Consider the following 22,824-nt stretch of genomic DNA (forward strand, 5'->3'; position numbering starts at 1 on the left):
TTTACACCAAGGAAATATTAATTAAAATGAGGTTAATTGGCATCCACCTCCCATAGGATCCTGAGTATTCATTACACATCCAGTGTTCTCATCAAAATGGGTCAGAATTAATTACAATTGAAACATTTTCATTTTGCAAAACTGAAGCGCTCCATGTAATGTCATATTTGGCTTCGTTCATACTTAGCCCAGATATAATCCAAAATTCATATACATGCTATATGTGCTAATGTAAAGGGTATTTAGATCTACATTAGAGATATAATACTTGAGCTGCCTAGCGTTAAGATGCCTTAATTGCTGACTGAAATGGACATATTTCTTGGATGAATGACTAGCATGACAGGTACTCCTAATAGTGCCAAACCAAATCAAGACTCCAGAATGCAGATTCCATACTTCCTGTTTTTGCTTAATTACATTCTAAAGTTTTCCTAATTACTTTAATTGAAACAATTGGTTACAGCTCCAGTGACTCCATATAGGAAAAGTTAATTATATTTTTATTGTTCTCTTCCCCAATTTAAAAACTGACACAAAACAAATGGGAAATGCAACTTATTTTGATAGACATGTATTTCTCCTTTCTGTGTGTCCGCATCAATGGCACGTGAGCGTTACCAGACAATTTTTAATGGTAAACATACTTGTATTCTTCTTCCTCCTTCGAGTTCTTTTTAGGTTGGTACTTCTTTGAAAGATTCCTGAAATAAAAATGCAGACATGTCAGCTTTATAGAGAAAGATAATTAAGAAATCAGGAATGAAAGATGACATTAGTGCTTTTGTTACACGTTTTAAAACAAACAAAAAAAAGTCCACAGCTGAAATCCATTTCCTTCAGTCTTTCAACATGCGTGATGAAGCTCCTGTTATTAAGCACTTGCATGGCTTTTCATCTCTTGTCTCAAAGGCAGAGTAAATAAGAACAGAATTATTCAATTGGAGGGGACAGGCCGTGTGTAAATATGCAGTGGCTTTCTTTTTTTTTTGAGATAGAGTCTTGCTCTGTCGCCCAGGCTGGAGTGCAGCGGCGCGATCTCAGCTCACTGCAACAACCGCTGACTCCCAGATTCAAGCAATTCTCCTGCCTCAGCCTCCCAAGCAGCTGGGACTACAGGTATATGCCACCAGGCCAGGCTAATTTTTTTGTATTTTTACATAAAGTACAAAAGTTGAGACGGGGTTTCACCATGTTGGTCAGGCTGGTCTCAAACTCCTGACCTCAAATGATCTGCCTGCCTTGGCCTCCCAAAGTGCTGGGATTACAGGTGTGAGCCACCGCGCTTGGCTGTGCAGTAGCTCTCATTTGTGGCACTGAGGTGTTTTCCTTATCAGGCCACCATTCTCTCGTGGTCATCCTGAGTTGGGGTGTTACTGCTCCAAATCCAAGGAAAACTGTGTCCAAATGTTTAAATTAAAATATCAGAGTGCCAGGGGCATGTTTCTAAGGCTGTGTGGCTGCTCTACCAGAGAGCACATAAAAATGACCTGTGAATAAGTCTTCCTGAAGGAAATTGAGACAATATTTTGGGGGTGTTGATGCTAAGACATTTAACTAGAAAAACTTTTACCCTGCCTAGCAGGTTTGCATTGAACACATTCAGATTAGCCAAAATCATCCAGGTTCCCTTCCTAATCTCATCTCCAGGTTAAGAATCTAAATATTTTTCTTTATATTCTCAAAAAGACACAAAAACTAAGAGGTAATCATGGGGAAAAAAAAACCCAAAAAACAAAAAATTCTCACTAACACTGGTTCTACTGACTGATTTCTCTTGGGTCCTGACTTTAGGTGATCATAGTTAGAGAAACAGCCATAGTTAGAGAAACGTTTCTCAAAGAAATGTGTTCTTGTTTCTTTGAGACGGAGTAGTGCTGTTGCCCAGGCTGGAGTGCAGTGACGTGATCTTGGCTCACTGCAACCTCTGCCTCCTGGGTTCAAGTGATTCCCTGGTCTTAGACTCCCAAGTAGCTGGGATTATAGGCATGCACCACCACGCCCAGCTAATTTTTGTAGCTGGGCTACAAACATGGGTTCCACCATATTGACCAGGCTAGTCTCGAACTTCTGAGCTCAGGTGATCCGCCCGCCTTGGCCCCCCAAAGTGCCACTGCACCTGGCCAAGAAATAGCGACAGCATGCTGAGCAGTAATCCACAGTAGGAACTCTCCGTGTGTCAGCATCTCAGTGTTCACTTCCTTGTTAATTCCCTGTTGCTATTCCTCTTTATTATTTCACATTTTACTTCTATTTCTTCTACTTCCCCCAAATCTACAACTGTATGATAACCAATTTACAATTTTGGTCATGGTACTTTTGCATACCAAATGACATGTGGTTTCATCTGTAACAAATGCTACCAGATGATGGGAGAGGCCCCTGGCTTTATTACAAAGGGCACTGCTCTGGGAATGGAGAGACCATGTGCCCGGACAGCATGACCTCAGCAAATGAGCCAATCTGAGTTTCCTGTTCCTAATCTGTACGTCAGCAGGGGTTGGACGACATGACCTCTATTGTCCTTCTTGTTTTGAAATTCTGAGGGACTAGATAACATCCAGTAGAACATCAACTGTCGCAATTATTCAAAAAACGGACACATGTATATAATAGTTTAAAAATTATAGTTAGACTAACTGATGAAAGAAAAATGTACTTAATTGAAGACTTCGATCATGTCAGCATAGGCATATAAACTATACATGCTTTCTCTGCTGATACTGCAGATACATGGCAGTGTTTAATAATTCTAGAGCCAAAAGAATGTGAAAAAGCAATTATTTTCTTAAAGAATGTCCCTTGGAGAAAAAAACAATGCAAAAAAGATAAATATTTTATGTCAAGAGTAAAGTACAGGTCTTTGAGTTGGCTTATGATCACAACCACTCCTTAAACGACAGATGTAGTAAAAACACCACCACAAGGATCAAGAATGAAAGGGAAGCCGGGCGCGGTGGCTCACACCTGTAATCCCAGCACTCTGGGAGGCCAAAGCAGGTGGATCACGAGGTCAACAGATCGAGACCATCCTGGTCAACACGGTGAAACCCCGTCTACTAAAAATACAAAAAAATTAGCTGGGCACGGTGGCGCATGCCTGTAATCCCAGCTACTCAGGAGGCTGAGGCAGGAGAATTGCCTGAACCCAGGAGGCGGAGATTGCGGTGAGCCGAGATCGTGCCATTGCACTCCAGCCTGGGTAACAAGAGCGAAACCCCGTCTCAAAAAAAAAAAAAAAAAAAAAAAATGAATGGGAAGTGTGTGCAAAACAGATGACTACATTATCAATGGGTTATTTTCCAAATATACTGAGAGCAGCACATATGGGAGATCAGAGTTTCGGAAAAGCCTAGTGGCTGCATGAGAAATACTTTTAGTGCATAGTTTATTTAAAAATCCATTTTTATTTAATTTTTTTTTAGGTACAGGGTCTTGTTCTGTCACCTGGACTGGAGTGCAGTGGAACAATCATGGCTCACTGCAGCCTCAAACTCCTGGGCCCCAAGGATACTCCCACTTTAGCCTCCCAAGTAGCTAGGACCACAGGTGCAGACCCCCATGCCCAGCTCATTTTTATTATTATTTTTTCTGTAGAGACAGAGTCCTGTCATGTTGCTGAGGCTGGTCACAAACTCCTAGCCTCAAGCAATCCTCCCATCTCAGCCTCTCAAAGTGCTGTAATCATAGGCATGAGCCACCGTCTCCAGACTACCGCGTGATTTTAAATATTAATCATTTCTTCTGTTACCAGTAACTTACAAATTGAAAATACCACTTCTAAATTCACACTTCATATAAAAATTATTTCATAATGTTAAATCCACATTTTATTTTTAGCTTCCTTCCAGTCCTTAGCAGCCATAAAAATCATGTAAATTGTGTATCTAGTTGAAGGACACCTCAGTTGAATCTGAATCTTCTGATACTGGTAAAACCAGTACTCTTTATAGTGCTCTTTCATCAGTCAAATCCTAAACAGGATTAAATTCGATCCCTTGCAGGTGATATTCTGTAAAGACCATTGAGTTCTGATAAATGGGAATCACTTTGACAATGCTGGCATATATAGCATTCCAAGTGCTTCTTAAAAGCACTAATGAATAATTCACTCTATAAATACCAGCATAAATCTAAAAGGTAAAGAGATCTAGAAGTGAACCTCATTTCTAAGGATAATTCTCTCGAGTACTACTGAAAAATAAGACCAACTTTCCACTGCTGTTCTCTTGGGACAAACTTTTTACCCTTTTTGTATTATGTTATTTAAAAAATGAACAAGCTAAGAAAAATAAAAAAATAAAGAAAAAAACAAAAAAAATTTAAAAAATGATCAAGCAAATAATCACTTTAAAAAAATCTTTCAATTTATGGGGTCTTTCTGAGAAATCTGACGTGTTTTCAGGTAGAGAATCTCAACTTGTTTTTCAGGTAGTCTAACTAAAAAGGCAAAAGAAAAAATAAACATCCTTTTATAAGGATGGTGGATTTAGACCTGGCTGATTTGAAGAACCACAGGAAGGTTTCAAAAATTATATACTCGGCCCTATTCCAGACCCTCTGCAACAGAAGGTCCAGGGTGGGGCCCAGGAATGTTTTTTTTTTTTTTTCACTCTTTCTTTTTTTTTTTTTTTTTAAGCTCACCACAAGGTTTCTGGGTCAAGATGGCAGAATAAAATCCAGCCAGAGAATTGCACTTTCCCAACAACAAAAGGTGAAAAAATAAAAGCCAGGGAAATTTTTAACAGCAGAAAATTTCTTTAAAAAAATGAAGAGTCTGGGTACAGTGGCCGATGCCTGTAATCCCAGCACTTTGGGAGGCCTAGGCTGGCTGATCACGAGGTTAGGAGTTTGGGACCAGCATGACCAACATGGTGAAACCCCATCTCTAGTAAAAATACAAAAAATTAGCTGGCGTGGTGGCGGGAGCCTGTAACCCCAACTATTCGGGAGGCTGAGACTGGAGAATCGCAACCTGGGAGGTGGAGGCTATAGTGAGCCAAGATCGTGCCACTGCACTCCCGTCTGGATGACAGAATGAGACTCGTCTCAAAACAGAAAAAAAAAAACAAGAAAGGAGTCTAACCTCAGTCCATACAATTTAGAAAGTGATGACCAAGAAGAGAAACAGACAATCTGGGACAGCTAAGAATGGAAACTGACTCCTTTCTCCCCATCAGAGGAAGAGAAATACATCCACTAACCCTGAAAATCAACCCAGACAGAAATAAACTGACAGGTAAGCACTCAGAGAATAGTGACAGAAAAACTGCGAGAGAAAAACATCCATGCTGACCACCCAAGGCCTTGGGCAGGAGCCGGGGCTCACCCCCGGGAAGTCCACTTTCCAGGCCTCCAAGCTGAGTGCCCTGGGGGTTCACCCCAAACCCAGGGATTCCACGGGATTAGGGATATGGTTTGGTTGTGTCCCTACCCAAATCTCAACTTGAATTGCATCTCCCAGAATTCCCACGTATTGTGGGAGGGACCCAGGGGGAGGTGAATCGTGGGGCTGGTCTTTCCCGTGCTAGCTTCGTGATAGTGAATAGGTCGCATGAGATCTGATGGGTTTATCAGGGGTTTCCACCTTTGCTTCCTCATTTTCCCTCGTCTCCACTATGTAAGAAGTGCTTTTCGCACCCCTGCCATGATTCTGAGGCCTCCTCAGCCATGTGGAACTGTAAGTAAAATTAAACTTCTTTTTCTTCGCAGTCTCATGTATGTCTCTATTAGCAACATGAAAACGGACTAATACAGTGAGGAAAATCTTTGCCCTAATGGCATAAACCCCATAACAGAATCTCTAACAAAGTTTAAGAAGGAATGACAGAGTCGAGTCTCAAAGCCAGGCCCTTTCCCTCCCCCGATTCTGTAAACACCTGTCCTCAGCTTTCAGCAAACCAGGCAGACCATACAACACCCCAGCCTCAAGTGGAACTCAAAGGGAAAGGCCAATGGTACCAGAAATGCAAGGAAGCGTGGCAAGGAACACTCACCTACACTCCATCGGAGCAGACAGGGCGCTGCGTGGCTTACACAGAAACAAACACGCCCAGGTGTTGGCCTAAGACCTCCACACGCTTTACCTCATTAAGCCCAGTCAGCAACCTTATAAGGTGAGGAGGATGATGATGATGATTCACATTTTACAGATGAAAAAGAAACAAGGGGAGTAATTTGACCCAATTCATTGTGCTGTTAAGTGGAAAAACCAGGATTACATCCCAGGCATTGGGACTCTTGAGTCTGAACTCAACCACTTCGCTAAATTGCCCCTATTAAATATAAGCAAGGTGGCTAGGTGAGTTGGCTCACACCTGTAATCCGAGCACTTTGGAAGTCCAAGGCAGGCGGATCACCTGAGGTCACGAGTTTGAGACAAGCCTGGCCAACATGGCAAGACCCCATCTGTACTAAAAATACAAAAATTAGCCAGGTATGGGCCAGGTGCGGTGGCTCATGACTATAATCCTCGCACTTTGGGAGGCCTGAAGTCAGGAGTTTGAGACCAGCCTGACCAATACAGTGAAAACTCAGCTCTACTAAAAATACAAAATTGCCCAGGAGTGGCAGCGCATGCCTGTAATCCAGCTACTTGGGAGGCTGAGGCAGGAGAATTGCTTGAACCCAGGAGGCGGTAGTTGCAGTGAACCCAGATCGTACCATTGCACTCCACCCTGAGCAACAAGAGCAAAGCTCCATCTCACAAAAAAAAAAAAAAAAAAAAAATCAGCCAGGCATGGTGGTGTGCACCTGTAATCCAACCACTGCAGTGGTTGCAGTGAGCTGAAATGGCGCCACTGCACTCCAGCCTGGGCAACAGAGTGAGTGAGACTTTGTCTCAAAAAAAAAAAAAAAATTAAACTAATAAATACAAGCAAGGTGAAAGATATGACAGGTAATACAGAAGGAAAAGAAAAAAAACCCAGTCTGCAAGAAAACATAAGAAAAATAAGCAAAAATCACACTCCTCCAGATTATTTATACCATAGACAAACTTAGTAAAAACACAAAGGCAATAAATCAAGAATCCTGTGGCCAGGTGCTATAGCTCACGCCTATGATCCCAGCACTTTGGGAGGCCGAGGCAGGCAGATTCACCTGAGGTCAGAAGTTCTAGACTAGTCTGACCAACATGGTGAAACCCCATCTCTACTAAAAATACAAAATTAGCCAGGTATGGTGGCGCACGTCTATAATCCCAGCTGTTTAGGAGGCTGAGGCAGGAGAATTCCTTGAATCTGGGAGGTGGTGGTTGCAGTGAGCCAAGATCATGCAGGACTCCAGCCTGGGCCACAGAGCAAGACTCTGTCAAAAACAAAAAAAATCCTAACACTACGGGATAAAATAAAATGGGATGAGAAGGAAGACACAAAGCTGAGGAAATGAACTAAGGACTAAAACATACCACTACAGAACCCATCAATAAATGAGGGAGGATATCAAATTTAATAGAGGGAAGGTTTGAAATAACCATCATGTGAAAACAACCAAAATAATCAGAAAAAAAAAACTAAAGAATAAGAAGATGAAACGTAAGGATAAGTCATATCTCTGAAGCATATGACCCAGTAAGTAGAATAGAAAAAAACAGACATAATCAAACCAAGTTCCCCTGAAATAAACGAAGCATAGAATTTACACAGGAAAGAGTCTAAGAAAAACTCAGAAATGATGATCAATTCCAAAGCATTGCTTAGTGAAGTTATCAGACTGCTAAGCTGACCTAAATATTTGCTCAGGAACAGCCATGTTACCTACAGAGAAAACCATCTGGCTAGCCCCAGACTTTTTAATCAAAAGACGATGCAGCCACATTGAGAGAAAAACTGTGACCAGAGAACAACTGAGTCAAAGTGTTGTATAGTAGCATTCTCAAGCAAGAAAGAACTCGGGCAGCACGTCCCAAGATCTAAATGGGGACCTTAATGCCAAGAGTCAAGGAGAGAGACTGCAGTAGAGAGAAGTGCTGAGACGGGTCTACATTCAAATACAGAACGAAGAGAAACCAACTGGGGGCTTCGGGTTTTAGAACCAAGTCATATTACTCAACTGGAAGAAGCAAAACATGTAAATATTATTTTCCTTATCTTTCATAGCAGTGAGTCAATTAAGCCTGTGTAAAATTTAAACACGGAATTAAACACATACATGTACACAATAATGACATCCTATAAGCTTTTCATAATCTGTTTGACATATTTTACAAAAGTTTAATATCTATTTTTTGAGACAGAGTCTGTCACCCAGGCTGGAGTGCAGTGGCATTATCTTGGCTCACTGCAACATCTGCCTCCCAGGGTCAAGTGATTCTTGTGCCTTAGCCTCCTGAGTAGCTGGGATTATAGGCACCCACCACCACACCCGGCTAATTTTTGTGTTTTTAGTAGAGAGATGAGGCTTTACCATGTTGGCCAAGCTGGCCTCAAAAACTCCCGATGTTAGGTGATCTGCCCGCCTCAGCCTCCCAAAGTGCTTGGATTCAGGCATGAGCCACCACACCCGACCCAAGAGTTTACTATTTAAAGTTTAGCAAATCCCTCGGTTTTACTGTACTGTCGTTTATACTGTTAAGTGTAAATCCATTGCTTTATATAGCTATATAATATATATAATATGCAATATGTTGTATAAAATGATTTCTATTTAGTTACCCTTTATATACAGTGAGCTCCAATTAAAAACATCAGGACTTGAATGGTTCACTTTTTAAAAAATAAATGGCTCAAATGTATCAAAAGATGTTCAACCCCATTCATACTAAGAGAAAAGCAATTTAAGACCTAGATGTACCAACTGTTAAGTATCAAGTTGACAAAAATCAGTATGGTAGCAGAAGGCAGCAGTGGGGGTTGAGGCTGAGCAGGCCCTGCTACTCTGCTAATGGAGTGTCAGGGGCCATGGCTTCTGAGAAAGGCACCAGAGATCATGCCACTGCACTCCAGCCTGGGTGACAGAGACTCTGTCTCAAAAGTAAATAAAATAATATTAGGCTTGTCAGACTTGGAAAAAAATATTAGGAATTTCAACGTATACTACCTTGAAGAGACAGTGATCTACAGCAGGGGTTGGCCAACTTTTTCTGTAAAGGACCAGAGAGTAAATATTTCAGACTTGCAGGTAACTGCATCCTTTAGCAACCACTCAACTGCCGACGGCCTTGCAAAACTGGCCACAGACAATACACATGGGCATGGCAACGTTACAACAAATCTTTATTTACAAAACCAAGCTGATGGATTTGACCCATGCTAAGACCTGACCTACAGGAATCAAAGTCTCAAATAAGTTTATGTCTAAAATAAGTTAGCATTTCCCCCTGCAGTGTAGAAAAAAATTATTTAATGATAGATGTCTCTCCCAAAGGTCACATTGATTTTTTTTATTTTTGAGATGGAATCTTGCTCTGCCACCCAGGCTGGAGTGCAGTGGCGCGATGTCGGCTCACTGCAACCTCCGCCTCCTGGGTTCAAGTGATTCTCCTGCCTCAGCCTCCTGAATAGCTGGGACTACAGGCACATTCCACCATGCTAGGCTAATTTTTGTATTTTTACAAGAGACCGGGTTTCGCCATGTTGGCCAGGATGGTATCGATCTCTTGACTTTGTGATCTGCCCACCTTGGCCTCCCAAAGCTCTAGGATTACAGGTGTGAGCCACTACACCCAGCCAACGTTGATTTTTCAACATCACGTTACTATTTCAAGCAAGTGTCTGTTGAATATGCTGTAGCCACACTGGCCTTTCTATTCCTCATATGTGTTCCCATCTCGGGACCTTTGCACTTGCTGCCCCCAAATCCTCCCAAGCCTGGCTTCTTTTTGTGATTCACTTCTCAAGCACTGGGTTTTCCCTGACCAGCCTAAGTAAGTAACCGCCCCCTACTTCATTCTCTATTGCATCACTGCATTTACATATTTGGAGTCATAAATGCTATCTTTAAATGCTGGAATTCTTTGCTAATTTGCATGCAGTTCCGCCTTCTGCTGTGAGGAGGTGAGCACTCCAGGTTCAGCCACTTCCTGTGTCTCGTTTATTAAAGCATCCCCAGTGATTGAGACTCAGCTGGCACGTTGTTGTTCTACCTATTGTTATTAAAGCCTGATCAGCTCTCACAGGCCAGTGCAAACGCATACTTCCCCATAAAGCAAAGCTGGCTAAATGTCTTAGGCCTGTACCCTACCAATTTACTCAATCTACAGATATTTAGTGAGTACCTACTATGTGCCAGGCACTATTCCGAACTATGATACATTAGTGAACACAACCCAAAGATCCCCACCCTTAAGGGGCTTGCATTCTAGCTGAGAGGACGCAGGAGACCATGAGCAGAAAATATAATACACAGGAGATTTCTATGGGAAGGTTTGGGGAGATGTTGTTCAAATGAGACAAAATTTTTTATTAGAAGAAAGAAGTTCAAGAGATCTACTGCACCACATGGTATCTTCAGTTAATAACAATGTTTGTATACTTGAAAACTGCTGGGCCAGGTGCTAACTCCTGTAATCCCAGCACTTTGGGAGGCCTTGGCAGGAGGACTGCTTGAACGCAGAAGTTCAAGACCAGCATGGGCAACATGGCGAAATTCCGTCTCTACAAAAAATACAAATATTAACTAGGTGTGGCAGCGCATTCCTGTGGTCTCAGTTACTTGGGAGGCTGAGGTGGGAGAATCACTTGAGCCCAGGAGGTAGAGGTGAGCCAAGATCATGCCACTGAACTCCACCTCGGTCAGAGTTGAGACCCTGTCTCAAAAGAAGAAAAGGAAGGAAGGGAAGGACAGAGAAGGAGGAAAACTGCTAAATTGTTAGAAGAGTAGATTTTAATGTTCTTACCTCAAAAAAAAAATTAGGTTTGTGCAGTAATGCCTATGTTAATTAACCTGATTTGGGCATTCTGCAGTGTTACATATTTCAAAGCATCATGTTATACACCCTAAATACATATAATTTCATATACGAATAATATAGAAATGAATATTTTGTCAATTTTCAAAAATAAATAAATGAAAAAATTCTATAAAATGGTAGAAAGTTACCATTAATATAGGAAAAGTGGAAAGCAAAGCAGGCTAAGTGAGCTAGGGGATGAGGCCGGCCTCACTGAGCAGGTACTGGAGGGAGGAGAGGGAGTCAGCTACATGGAGCTGGGGAAGAACACAGAGGTGATATCTACATGGAAGGGTCAGCACAATGCCTCTCAGGTGAGGGTATGCCTGGCATGTACAAGAAACAGGAAGGAGGCCTCTGAATGGTTACAGCAGAGAGGAGGAGGAAGGGAGTTAAAACATGTCACAAGGGTGTGGGAACCAGATCATACAGGGTTTGGTAGGACATTCACTGTACGGTTTTTGGATTTACTCAGAATGAAATGGAGATGCACTGGAATTTTGAACAGAGGAGTACTGTCATCTGGCTGCTTTGTAGAAATCAGGGAATAGGGGATATAGGTAGAATAAGGGAAACGAGTCAATAGACTCATAATAACCAGGCAAAAGATTAATGGACCACATGGGCCATGTGACATGGACCACAGTGGCAGCAGTGGAGGTAATAACAGGTGTCAGATCCTGGATGAATGTGTAGAGTAGCCAGGATTTCCTGATGGCTTGGACTCGGGAGTGTGAGAGAAAAAAGGGAGCCAGAGATGATGACGCCCGTGTTTTTTGTTGTTGTTGTTGTTGTTTGTTTGTTTTGAGATGGAGTTTCACTCTTGTTGTTCAGGCTGGAGTGCAGTGGCGTAACCTCCACCTCCCAGATTCAAGCGATTCTCCTGCCTCAGCCCCCCTGAGTTGCTGGGATTATAGGCACCCACCACCAGGCCTGGCTAATGTTTTTATATTTTTAGCAGAGACAAAGTTTCTCCATGTTGGTCAGGGTGGTCTTGAACACCCGACCTCAGGTGATCTGCCCAGTTTGGCCTCCCAAAGTGCTGGGATTACAGGCATGAGCCCCCACACCCAGCCTGTTTGTTTTTGAGATGGAGTCTTGCTCTGTTACCCGGGCTGCAGTGCAGTGGCACAATCTCAACTCACTGCAGCCTCTGCCTCCTGGGTTCAAGTGATTCTCCTCCCTCAGCCTCCAGAGTAGCTGGGATTACAGGCACCCACCACCAGGCCTGACTAATGTTTTTGTATTTTTAGTAGAGATAGAGTTTCACCATGTTGGCCAGGCTGGTCTTGAACTCTTGACTTCAAGTGATCCACCCTCACCTGGCTAATGCCAGGGTTTTTTTTTTTTTTTTTTTTTTTTTAATCTAAACCAGGAAGTATGCAGCTACCCTCAGGTGAGTGGAAGAAAATCTAGGCCATGGAAGATTTTTATTTTTTTTAATTTAGGGTCTTGCTGTGTTGCTAAGGCTGCAGTGTAGTAGTGTAATTATGGCTCACTGCAGCCCCAACGTCTTGGGCTCAAGCATTCTCCCTCCTCAGCCTCTCGAGTAGCTGGGACTACAGATATGCACCACCATGCCTGGCTAATTTTTAAAAATTCTTTTTAGAGGCAGGGTCTTGCTATGTTGCTCAGGCTGGTCTCCAACTCCTGTCTTTCAAGTAATCCTCTCACCTCAGCCTCCTGAAGTGCTGGGATTATAGGTATGAGCCACTTCACTTCGCCTAGACATGTGAATTTTATTTATTTAGGTATTTGTGTATTTATTTATTATTTATTTTGAGACAGAATCTTGCTCTGTCACCAGGCTGGACTGTAACCTCTGCCTCTTGGGTTCAAGTAATTCTGCTGCCTCAGCCTCTTGAGTAACTGGGACTACAGGTGTGCACCACCAAGCCCAGCCAATTTTTGTATTTTTAGTAGAAACAAGGTTTCACCATGTTGACCAGGATGGTCTCGATCTCTTGACCTCATGATCTGCCCGCTTTGGCCTCCCAAAGTGCTGGGATTATAGGCGAGAGCCACCACACCCGGCCAACATGTAGATTTTTAAGTTGGGAAGATCAGGTGTTCAGTTTCAGACATGTATCATTTCAGACGTTTTTAGACATTTCCAAGTAGAGATTTTGAGCAAGCTGTTTCTGGAGTTCAGGGGCAAGGTCTGGCTTGGAGATCCCTATCTGTGACCCATATATGTCATATGGGTCATATCTAAAGCCACGAGACAGTTGCGGTCACCAGGAGAGTACAGACTGGGAAGGGAGAAGGACTGAGAAGCAGGCGCTGGGCATAGCGATGTGAACAGGCAGGGGAAGAAGAGAGGCCAGCAAGGGAGACTGTGATGGGAAGAACATCAGGAGCCGTCTCAAGAGCTCACCCATAGTCCATTTTCACACGAAAGATAACACTGCTTGACTAACAGTGCAATAGTCAAATAATCAACGCGAAACAAACCATGTTCTATTCCTACTTTCAGTTCAAAAAGCCCTGAAGTGTTTACCAGGCTGATATGCACTCAGGGCACTAGACACTGATCTGGATTCTCCATTTAGAAAAATTATTTCCTTGTGCAATGTTTTACGTTATTCACTCAATGAAAAAATCTGAGGCCAGGCGCAGTGGCTCCCAACTGTAACCCCAGCTTGCTGAAACAACAACAGAAACCCTAGATGAACACATACCTCTTATAGAGATGATCTTCGGATTAAAATTCAATGGTGAGGGAGCTTGAAGGAAGTTTTTTTTAAAAAAAGAAAAAAGGGCCGGGCATGGTGGCTCATGCCTGTAATTCCACCCCTTTGGGTGGCCGAGGCAGGTGGATCACATGAGGTCAGGAGTTCGAGACCAACCTGGCCAACATGGTGAAACCCTGTCTCTACTAAAAATACAAAAATTAGCTGGCCATGGTGGCGCACACCTGTAATCCCAGCTACTTGGGAGGCTGAAGCAGGAGAATCACTCAAACCTGGGAGGTGGAGATTGCAGTGAGCTGAGATCACACCACTGCACTCTAGCCTGGGTGAAACAGTGAGACTTGGCTCAAAAAAAAAAAAAAAAAGAAAAGAAAACGAAATGTTTCTAAATCAAAATCATCTAGCTCTTTAACAAGCCTTAAAACAACATTCACAAACCAATTCAACTACAAAACAAGAAATCATTAAAAAGATTTTGTATGCCACTTCAAGTTCAAGCTTAGTTCTACCAAGAACTTTTAAATATATTCTATAAAAACACAAATTTCTTGGATCATCTCATCATTAAAAATGTAAGGAGATCCAAAGTACTTAAAAAAAAAAAATAGAGACAGGGGTCTCACTATGTTGCCCGGGCTGGTCTTGAAATCTCTGGGCCCAAGAAATCCTCCCTCGTTGGCCTCCCAAAGTGCTTGGATTGCAGGCATCAGCCACCACGACCAGCCCCAAAGTCCCTTTTTTTTTTTTTGAGATGACGTCTCACTCTGTCACCCAGGTTGGTGATCTCGTGCAGTGGCACGATCTCAGCTCACTGTAACCTCTGGCCTTCTGGGTTCAAGCAATTCTCATGCCTCAGCCTCCCAAGCAGCAGCTGAGATTACAGGCATGCGCCACCATGCCTGGCTAATTTTTGTATTTTGAGTAGAGATGGGGTTTCACCATGTTGTCCAGGCTGGTCTCAAACTCTTGACCTCAGGCAATCTGCCCAGCTCTGCCTCCCAAAGTGCTGGGATGACAGGTATGAGCCACTGCGCCCGGCCCGAAGTACTTTTAAAATACTAGGCCCCCTCAACACATTACGGGAGGGAGTGTGAATTAGTACAAGCACCTTGGAAAATGGTTTAACCCTATCCACTAAAGCGAAACATACGAGTAGCCTGAGACCTTGCAATTCGAATCCTAGGTAGATCCTGGGAAATGTGTTCAGATACGCACAAAAAGTTTTGTACAGTAATGCTCGTTGGAGTGCTACTCATTATATGCCTAAATTGGAAACAACCAAATCGCCTAGTAACAGCAGAATGGATGAGTTTGGGTGCATTCATAGACCAAAATACTCCACAGCAATGAAAATAGCAGACTCCCACCACATGATACCACATGGTGAATCTCACAAACGTAATATGGAACAAAAGAAGCCAGATACACAGGAATGCATTTCAAATGATTACACTCATGTAAAGTTCAAAAGTGGGCACTACTAATCCATGTGATTAGAAGTCAGGAGAGTGGTTACCGTTGTGGGGAGAGTGGGGAGCTGGAAGGGGCCAGGGGGGCCTCCTGGGCTGGTCTTTCTGTTTCTTGACCTGGGTTCCCGGTTACATGAGTGTGTTCACACTGTCAAAATTCATGGAGCTGCACACTTATGATTTGTGTACTTCTCTGTACATATGTTAATATATTTCAATAAAAAGTTTACCGAAAAACAAGCTACTCCGAAACTCAGTGAATATCCTGTTGAAAAAAGCTGGGCCTTAAAGCAGTAACTTTGTTTTTACTTTTAATGTTCTATGAAAATTAATTTTCCATATGAAAAATAAAATCACTTCTATTGAAATATTACCTTACATAAAAGGAAAAATATTTAAAATATGATACATTTATACTATAAAATGAGAGTATACGTTATCCTGACATCATTTTGCAGTTAACAAATAAGGTTTTTCAATATCAACTTACCTGAGTTGCTTTGCATAGCTGAGTTCAATCTCTGTCCTCTCTTTCACAAATTTGATATATTTCTCAAGAATATCAATTCCCCACTGTGTGTGTTTTTCTAAGTTGTCAAACTGATCCTGTTAAAACAAAACAAGAGAGAAGTTATCGTCTTTCCCTGTGATTAACATAATTTCAATGAAAATTCTCTTAACAATATATTGCTACATACAAAGTAGTACTAGCATTTTCCATGATTATACTTGGGGTACTTTTTCATTGAGCCATTTTAAATCAACATTACCAAATATGGTTTGAAAACTGCCTGGAGTAGTGAACTCTGACCTATTCATTCATATGTCCGATTCCTTTTAGAAACATAGTTTTTAGATACAATTGATGTCCTAGTGCAAAGAAAAATGTCATTCCCAGATACCAAAAACTGACAGGTGAAAGACACACAAACGCATCCACACACGGTTGGCACCTTAACTGTTATCTCTGCATAATCATTCAAAACAGCCGACTGAATTGCACCCAAGGAACTGGAGAAGTAGAGTTACAAAATTTTACCTTCTTCAAATGATTAAAGTAAAACACACATTCTTTCCAACATATATCAAGCCCACATTGTGAGCCAGGAACAGTGCCTAAAGCTGGAAAACCAAAATGAACAAAAATACAGCCTAAACTTGCACTGTGCCTAGGGCTTTATAGTCTGGAAGAATGAGAGGGAGTCTGGGTAACATAGTGAGACCCCCATCTCTACAAAAAATTTTAAAAACTTATCTGGGCATGCTGTTGTACCACTGCACTCCAGCCTGGGTGTAAGAGCATGAATCCATCCCCTCCGAATAAAGAATGAGAGGGGACAGGTATGCTAGCAACAGCTAATGCAAAGACATGGAGATATCCAAGAATCAGGTGGATTTGTGCTGCTTGAGGGCGAGGTGGGGATGGGTGGGGCACAAGGAAACTGGAATTGGTGAGGGATGAAACTAGCTAGCCCAGGGATAGATCACCCAAAGGCTTGAAGGGTGAACTTAGGAGTTTTGACTCTCCAGCAGGCATAGTAGGACTTGGAAGAGGAAGGCAGGAAATGGCTCCAACAGTCTAGATGAGACAAAATAGGGACAGAAGGGAAGAATTTTAGGGACATTTAACAAACACAATCAACTAGTGTGTGAGTGGCTGATTGGATGTGGAGGCTGGGAGAAGGGTCTGAGGGAGAGGGAGGATTCCAGATTGACTTTCAGGTTCTGCTTCCTGGGATTAAACAGAAGATCCAGATAAGAAAGAGCCACAGCTTGGGGTGAAAATTAAATGTCATTCTGACATGTTGAATGAGGGACTGGCATGTCCAGAAGAGAGCTGGAAACACAGAATGATTCAGAACTCAAGGAGAGCAGCCAGTGAGTAGGTGGATCTGAAGCAACAGCCGAGGATCAGAATGCCAAAGACGACGGCGATGCTGCACAGAATCAGCAAAGAGGGCCTGGCCCAGGGAGCAGAGCCCGGAAAGGACCGTGGGGTGAGCCGGAGAGCGCATGAGCACATCACAGGGAAGAGAGAATTTCAATGCAAGTGGAATTATTCTTCACGGAAAATTTGCTGCCTCCTGAGAGTTACAACAGTCACAGATGAGGGTTCTAGCCCCAGCAAAGGGAATTCAGAGACAGGCCCCCAAATATTTCAAGTTTTAGTCATTTGCCTATAAAACAATGATATAATCTAATTTCCTAATTTCAGTCAGGATCATGCAAAATGGGGAAGTGCCAACTCAAATATAAAAATACAAAGCTAGGCCGGGCGCAGGGTGACTCATGCCTATAATCCCAGCACTTTGGGAGGCTGAAGCAGGTGAATCACCTGAGGTCAGGAGTTCGAGACCAGCCTGGCCAACATGGGGAAACTCCATCTCTACTGAAAACACAAAAAAGTTAGCCAGGTGTGGTGGTGTGGTGTGGTGGCAGGTGCCTGTAGTCCCAGCTACTTGGGAGCCTGAGACAGGAGAATCACTTGAACCCAGGAGGTGCAGCCAAGATTACACCACAGCACTCCAGCCTGGGCGACAGAGACTCCAGTTTTCTCTCTCTCTCTCTCTCTCTCTCTCACACACACACACACACACACACACACAAATATATATATATATAAAGCTAGTATTTAATCCTATCACATGCTTGTGCAATCTAACAGTATACATTCAGTGTCTTACTTCAGACTGTTTTTTGTTTGTTTGTTTTCAGACGGAGTCGTGCTCTTTCATCCAGGCTGGAGTGCAATAGTGCCATCTCAGCTTGCTGCTGCCTCCCAGGCTCAAGCGATCCTCCCACTTCATCCTCCTGAGTAACCCGCCACCATGCCCTGGCTAGCTTTTGTATTTTTTGTAGAGAGGAGGTCTCACTATGATACCCAGGCTGGTCTCAAATTCTTGGGCTCAAGCGATCCTCTGCCTTGGCCTCCTAAAGTGCTGGGAGGCCAAGCAATTTCTGATAAAGTAAATATTGATAGGTGTAACTCACTCTCACAAAATCTCTTTGGGATTCTCAGTGACTTTTTTTTTTTTTTTTTGAGACAGAGTCTCACTCACTCTGTCGCCCAGGCTGGAGTGCAGTGGTGTAATCTTGGCTCACTGCAAACTCTCACTCCCGGGTTCAAGTGATTCTTGTGCCTCAGCCTCCCAAGTAGCTGGGACTACAGGCACATGTCACCACCCCGTGGCTAACTTTTGTTTTGTAGAGATGAGTTTTCACCATGTTAGCCAGGCCGGTCTTGAACTCCTGTTCTCAAGTGATCTGCCTGCCTCAGCCTCCCAAAATGGTGGGATTACAGGCATGAGCCACTGTGCCTGGCTGGTTCTCAATGATTTTTTAAGAGGGCAGAGGGGTCCCCAGAATGACTTTATAGAGATATGATTAAGCTTTTGGTCAGGCAAGGTGGCTCATGTCAGTAATTCCAGCACCTTGAGAGGGCCAGGTGGGTGGATCACCTGAGGCCAGGACTTCGAGACCAGCCTGGCCAACATGGTGAAACCCCATCTCTACTAAAAATACAAAATTAGCCAGGCATGGTGGCACCCACCTATAATCCCAGCTACTTGGGAGGCTGAGGCAGAAGAATCACTTGAGCCTGGGAGGTAGAGGTTGCAGTGAGCCGAGATTGCGCCATTGCACTCCTGCCTGGGCGAAAAGAGCAAAACTCCATCTAAAGAAAAAAAAAGCCCTCTCCCTGTGTGATTTCCCATCATCTCCAAAGCCTTGCTTACTTTCAGCAGTCATAGGTGCCACCTTGAAAACTTGCTAAGAGGATATGCTCTTAGGTTTCATTCTTGGCCTGTTAACAACCTGACTACATATTTTCCCTGGTCATGTCACTGCATTCAAACTGATGTATGCTATACAGAGCAAGAGCTTTCCAGACCACGGCCCTTACACACAACAAAAAAGCCCATCTACATTTGAATTGAGTCTACCTTAAGAATTACTGGCCTCAATCCAACAATATGTTTTGCCATAAATTCATCTGTATTCAAGACCATCCTACAAGCTGTAATAAAGCATTTATCAAGATGACAGAGTCCAAATGAGATAGAAGATCTTAATAATAAAAACCTGACTCAGTAACAAATAAACTAGTGCTTGTTTGTGACTATAGCAGAGTTCTTTGCGTGCTCTATTAAGCCCGAGGATGCCCCCCACTCTTGCTATCACATGAATCGCTGCAGCACTGACTTGACAGCAGCTAGAAGAAAATTCAAGACAGATGAAAAACTAATCAACCCACTAACATTCTTGACCAAAATGTGGAAAACTTAATGGGAAAAAAATCCAGATCTTAAAAGGACTCTTTTGTGAGCAAATATTATAAATGGTTCTTTAAAAAGAGCCTGTGCTACTTCGGGGATAGTATCATCAAAAATGCATCCCTTCCTGCTTGATGTCACATCACAGTCCTTCTGGGGACCCCTCTGCCCTCTTAAAAATCATTGAGAACCAGCCAGGCATGGTGGCTCATGCCTGTAATCCCAGCATTTTGGGAGGCTGAGGCAGGCAGATCACTTGAGAACAGGAGTTCAAGGCCAGCCTGGCCAACATGGCGAAAACTCATCTCTGCAAAACAAAAACAAAAACAAAAATTAGCCAGGGGGTGATGACACATGCCTGTAGTCCCAGCTACTTGGGAGGCTGAGAAACAAGAATCACTTGAACCCGGGAGGGAGAGGTTGCAGTGAGCCGAGATTGCACCACTGCAGTCCAGCCTGGGCAACAGAGTGAGTGAGACTCTGTCTCAAAAAAAAAAAAAAAAAAAAATCACTGAGAATCCCAAAGAGATTTTGTGTGAGTGAGTTACACCTATCAATATTTACTCAATCGGAAATTTAAAATGGGGAAATTTTTAAAAGTATTTATTCATTTTAAAAGGCAATAAATCCATTACATGTTAATGGAAATGGCATGTTTTTTTTTTTATTTTTAAAAACCATATTTTCCAAAACAAAAAAATAGAAGAATGGCACCGTGTTACATTTTTGCACATCTCTTTCAAGTCTGGTTTGGTAGAAGACAGGTGGATTATCACAGAGTCTTCTGCATTCAATCTATTATGATTCTTTACTTTGGTTGAAGTATGTGAAAAAACACAACTTCACACAGATACGCAGCTAGAAAATGAAGGAGTGCTTTAATACCCTTTTTAGATCAGTGCTGCTTTGATACCACCACACCAAAGCTTGACAAATCGTAGCTTCTCGAAGGCTAGTTGCAACGTGAAATCTGAAACCCAGAGATGAAGTTTTCATACTCAGCTACGGTAAGATCCACTGGTCCATGTTACATTTGGAATGGATCTTTTACCTGCTTATGACGGTGTAAATTATTCATTGACCATTTAGAAAATATTATCTCACTGAAACATGCAGATCTTCCAACTGTTGAAACATTTCTTATCAAATATTTTTTTGAATCACATTTGTTTATCTCAGTACCAATCTCATCTTTTCTGATGAGTCTTTAAATATTTGGAAGCTGTCAGATTCACAGTGGAAATACAATTTCCCCAAATTCTAATTTTCACTTTAAAGCTAGAATTTTATCATTGGCAACAAACATTGCCAGCTTTTTCCCTGAAGTGACAGGCTCACTTCATTTATTTTTGAGAAAATGTTTGCCAAATATGCAAGAGCTTGTCTGTCAATCATTCTTTGAATTAAAAATGGTGCTCCATGAAAAAAGCAGCTAGTTTCAGCTTACAACTCAGGGTCATGTATTACAGTCTGCACTGAAGTGCTTCTCATCTTACTACACATACTATTAAAATAATGTATCTTCGGGCCCGGCACAGTGGCTCAAGCCTGTAATCCCAGCACTTTGGGAGACCGAGGCAGGTGGATCAAGAGGTCAAGAGATCGAGACCATCCTGGTCAACATGGTGAAACCCCGTCTCTACTAAAAATACAAAAAATTAGCTGGGCGTGGTGGCACGTGCCTGTAATCCCAGCTACTCAGGAGGCTGAGGCAGGAGAATTGCCTGAACCCAGGAGGCAGAGATTGCGGTGAGCCGAGACCGCGCCATTGCACTCCAGCCTGGGTAACAAGAGCAAAACTCCGTCTCAAAAAAAAAAAAAGATGTATCTTCAAGGTCAAGATTTCATAAAATGAATAATCTTTACTGTTTCATTGAGAACGTTTTCAAGTAAAACTGAAAATTTTTTAAAAAAACAGCTAATAGTGAAGAATATAGTAGTTATCAGTGCAATTTGGAGTCACAACCTTGATTCAATTCATGCTAAAGCATCAGTTTTACCCACCATTCCTTTTGTACCATTGGTGGCAATGTCAACACAGGTAAGACCTTGTAAACTCCATGAGAAGGTTTCAGGAACTTCTAGAGGTCCAGGGACCATACTTTGAGAACCACTATCATATAACATATATGCTAAAATTTATATTTCAGGTCAGGTGTGGTGGCTCACAGCTGTAATCCCAGAACCTTGGGAGGCTGAGGCAGGTGGATCATCTGAGGTGAGGAGTTCAAAACCAGCCTGGCCAATATGATGAAACCCCATCTCTACTAATAATACAAAAATTACTTCCTGGTCAAACGTAGTGGCTCATGGCTATACTCCTAGCACTTTGGGAGGCCGAGGTGGGTGGATCACGTGAGGTTAGGAGCTCAAGAACAGCCTGGCCAACATAGTGAAACCCTATCTCTACAAAAATTAAAAAAAAAAAAAAAAGCCAGGTATGATGGTGGGTGCCTGTAATTCCAGCTTCTAAGGAGGCTGAGGTAGGAGAATCGTTTGAACCTGGGAGGCAGAGGTTGCAGTGAGCGAGGATCATGCCATTGCACTCCAGCCTGGGCAACAAAGTGAGACTTCTGTCTCAAAAAAATAAATAAAAGCTGGGCGTGGAAGCCCTCGCCTGTAATTCCAGCTATTTGGGAGGCTGAGCCAGGAGAATCACTTGAACCCGCCAGACAGAGGTTGCAGTGAGCCAAGATCGTGTCATTGCACTTCAGCCTGGGTGACAGAGCAAGACTCTGTCTAAAAAGACATAAAAATAGACCAGGCATGGTGGCTCACTCCTGTAATCCCAGAACTTTGGGAGGTTGAGGCAGACAGATCACAAGGTCAAGAGATCGAGACCATCCTGGCCAACATGATGAAACTCTCGTATCTACTAAAAATACAAAAATTAGCTGGGTGTGGTGGCACACGCCTGCAGTCCCAGCTACTCTGGAGGCTGAGGCAGGAGAATCGCTTGAACCTGGGAGGTAGAGGTTGCAGTGAGCCGAGATTGCGCCACTGCACTCCAGCCTGGGCAACAGAGCGAGACTCCATCTCAAAAAATAATTAAATAAATAAAATAAAAATTCTATTTCAAAGTTGCACATTCTAAACATTAAGAAACTCAGGTAACAACCTAACAGAAAACAATGTCTATTTTATAAGTGCATGCTGTGTATATATACTGCTATAGTTTGGATGTTTGTCCCACTCAAACCTCATGTTGAAATTTGATCCCCAATGTCAGAGGTGGGGCCTAATGGGAGGATTTGGGTCGTGGGGGCGGATCCTTCATGAATAGTCCTTGGTCTACTAGGGCCCGCCAGCTGGTTGTTAGAAAGAGCCCAGCACCACCCCCTTCTCTATTGCGCCCTCTCTGGCCATGTGACCTCTGCCCAAGCCGGCCCCCCTTTACCTTCAACCATGAATGGAGCAGCCTGTGGCCCTTTCCGGATGCAGATGTCTCATCTTGTTTTTTTGAGACAGTGTCTCGCTCTGTCGCCAGGCTGGAGTGCAGC

General features: G+C 42.9%; 1 protein-coding gene across 29 annotated transcripts in view; it reads right to left on the reverse strand.

The window, feature by feature from the left end:
- FNBP1 (formin binding protein 1) overlaps positions 1-22,824 on the reverse strand; it is a 160,292-nt gene that overhangs the window by 90,237 nt on the left and 47,231 nt on the right. For all 29 annotated transcript variants that reach the window (XM_009004097.5, XM_078329475.1, XM_078329460.1 and 26 more), the window contains exons 2-3: positions 15,544-15,659; positions 648-704 (exon numbers count right to left, since the gene is read on the reverse strand). In XM_009004097.5, coding sequence (XP_009002345.2) covers positions 648-704; positions 15,544-15,659 — 173 coding nt within the window. The remainder of the gene's footprint in view (positions 1-647; positions 705-15,543; positions 15,660-22,824) is intronic.

Source organism: Callithrix jacchus, chromosome 1, assembly GCF_049354715.1.
Source record: "Callithrix jacchus isolate 240 chromosome 1, calJac240_pri, whole genome shotgun sequence".
Lineage (NCBI taxonomy): Eukaryota > Metazoa > Chordata > Mammalia > Primates > Cebidae > Callithrix > Callithrix jacchus.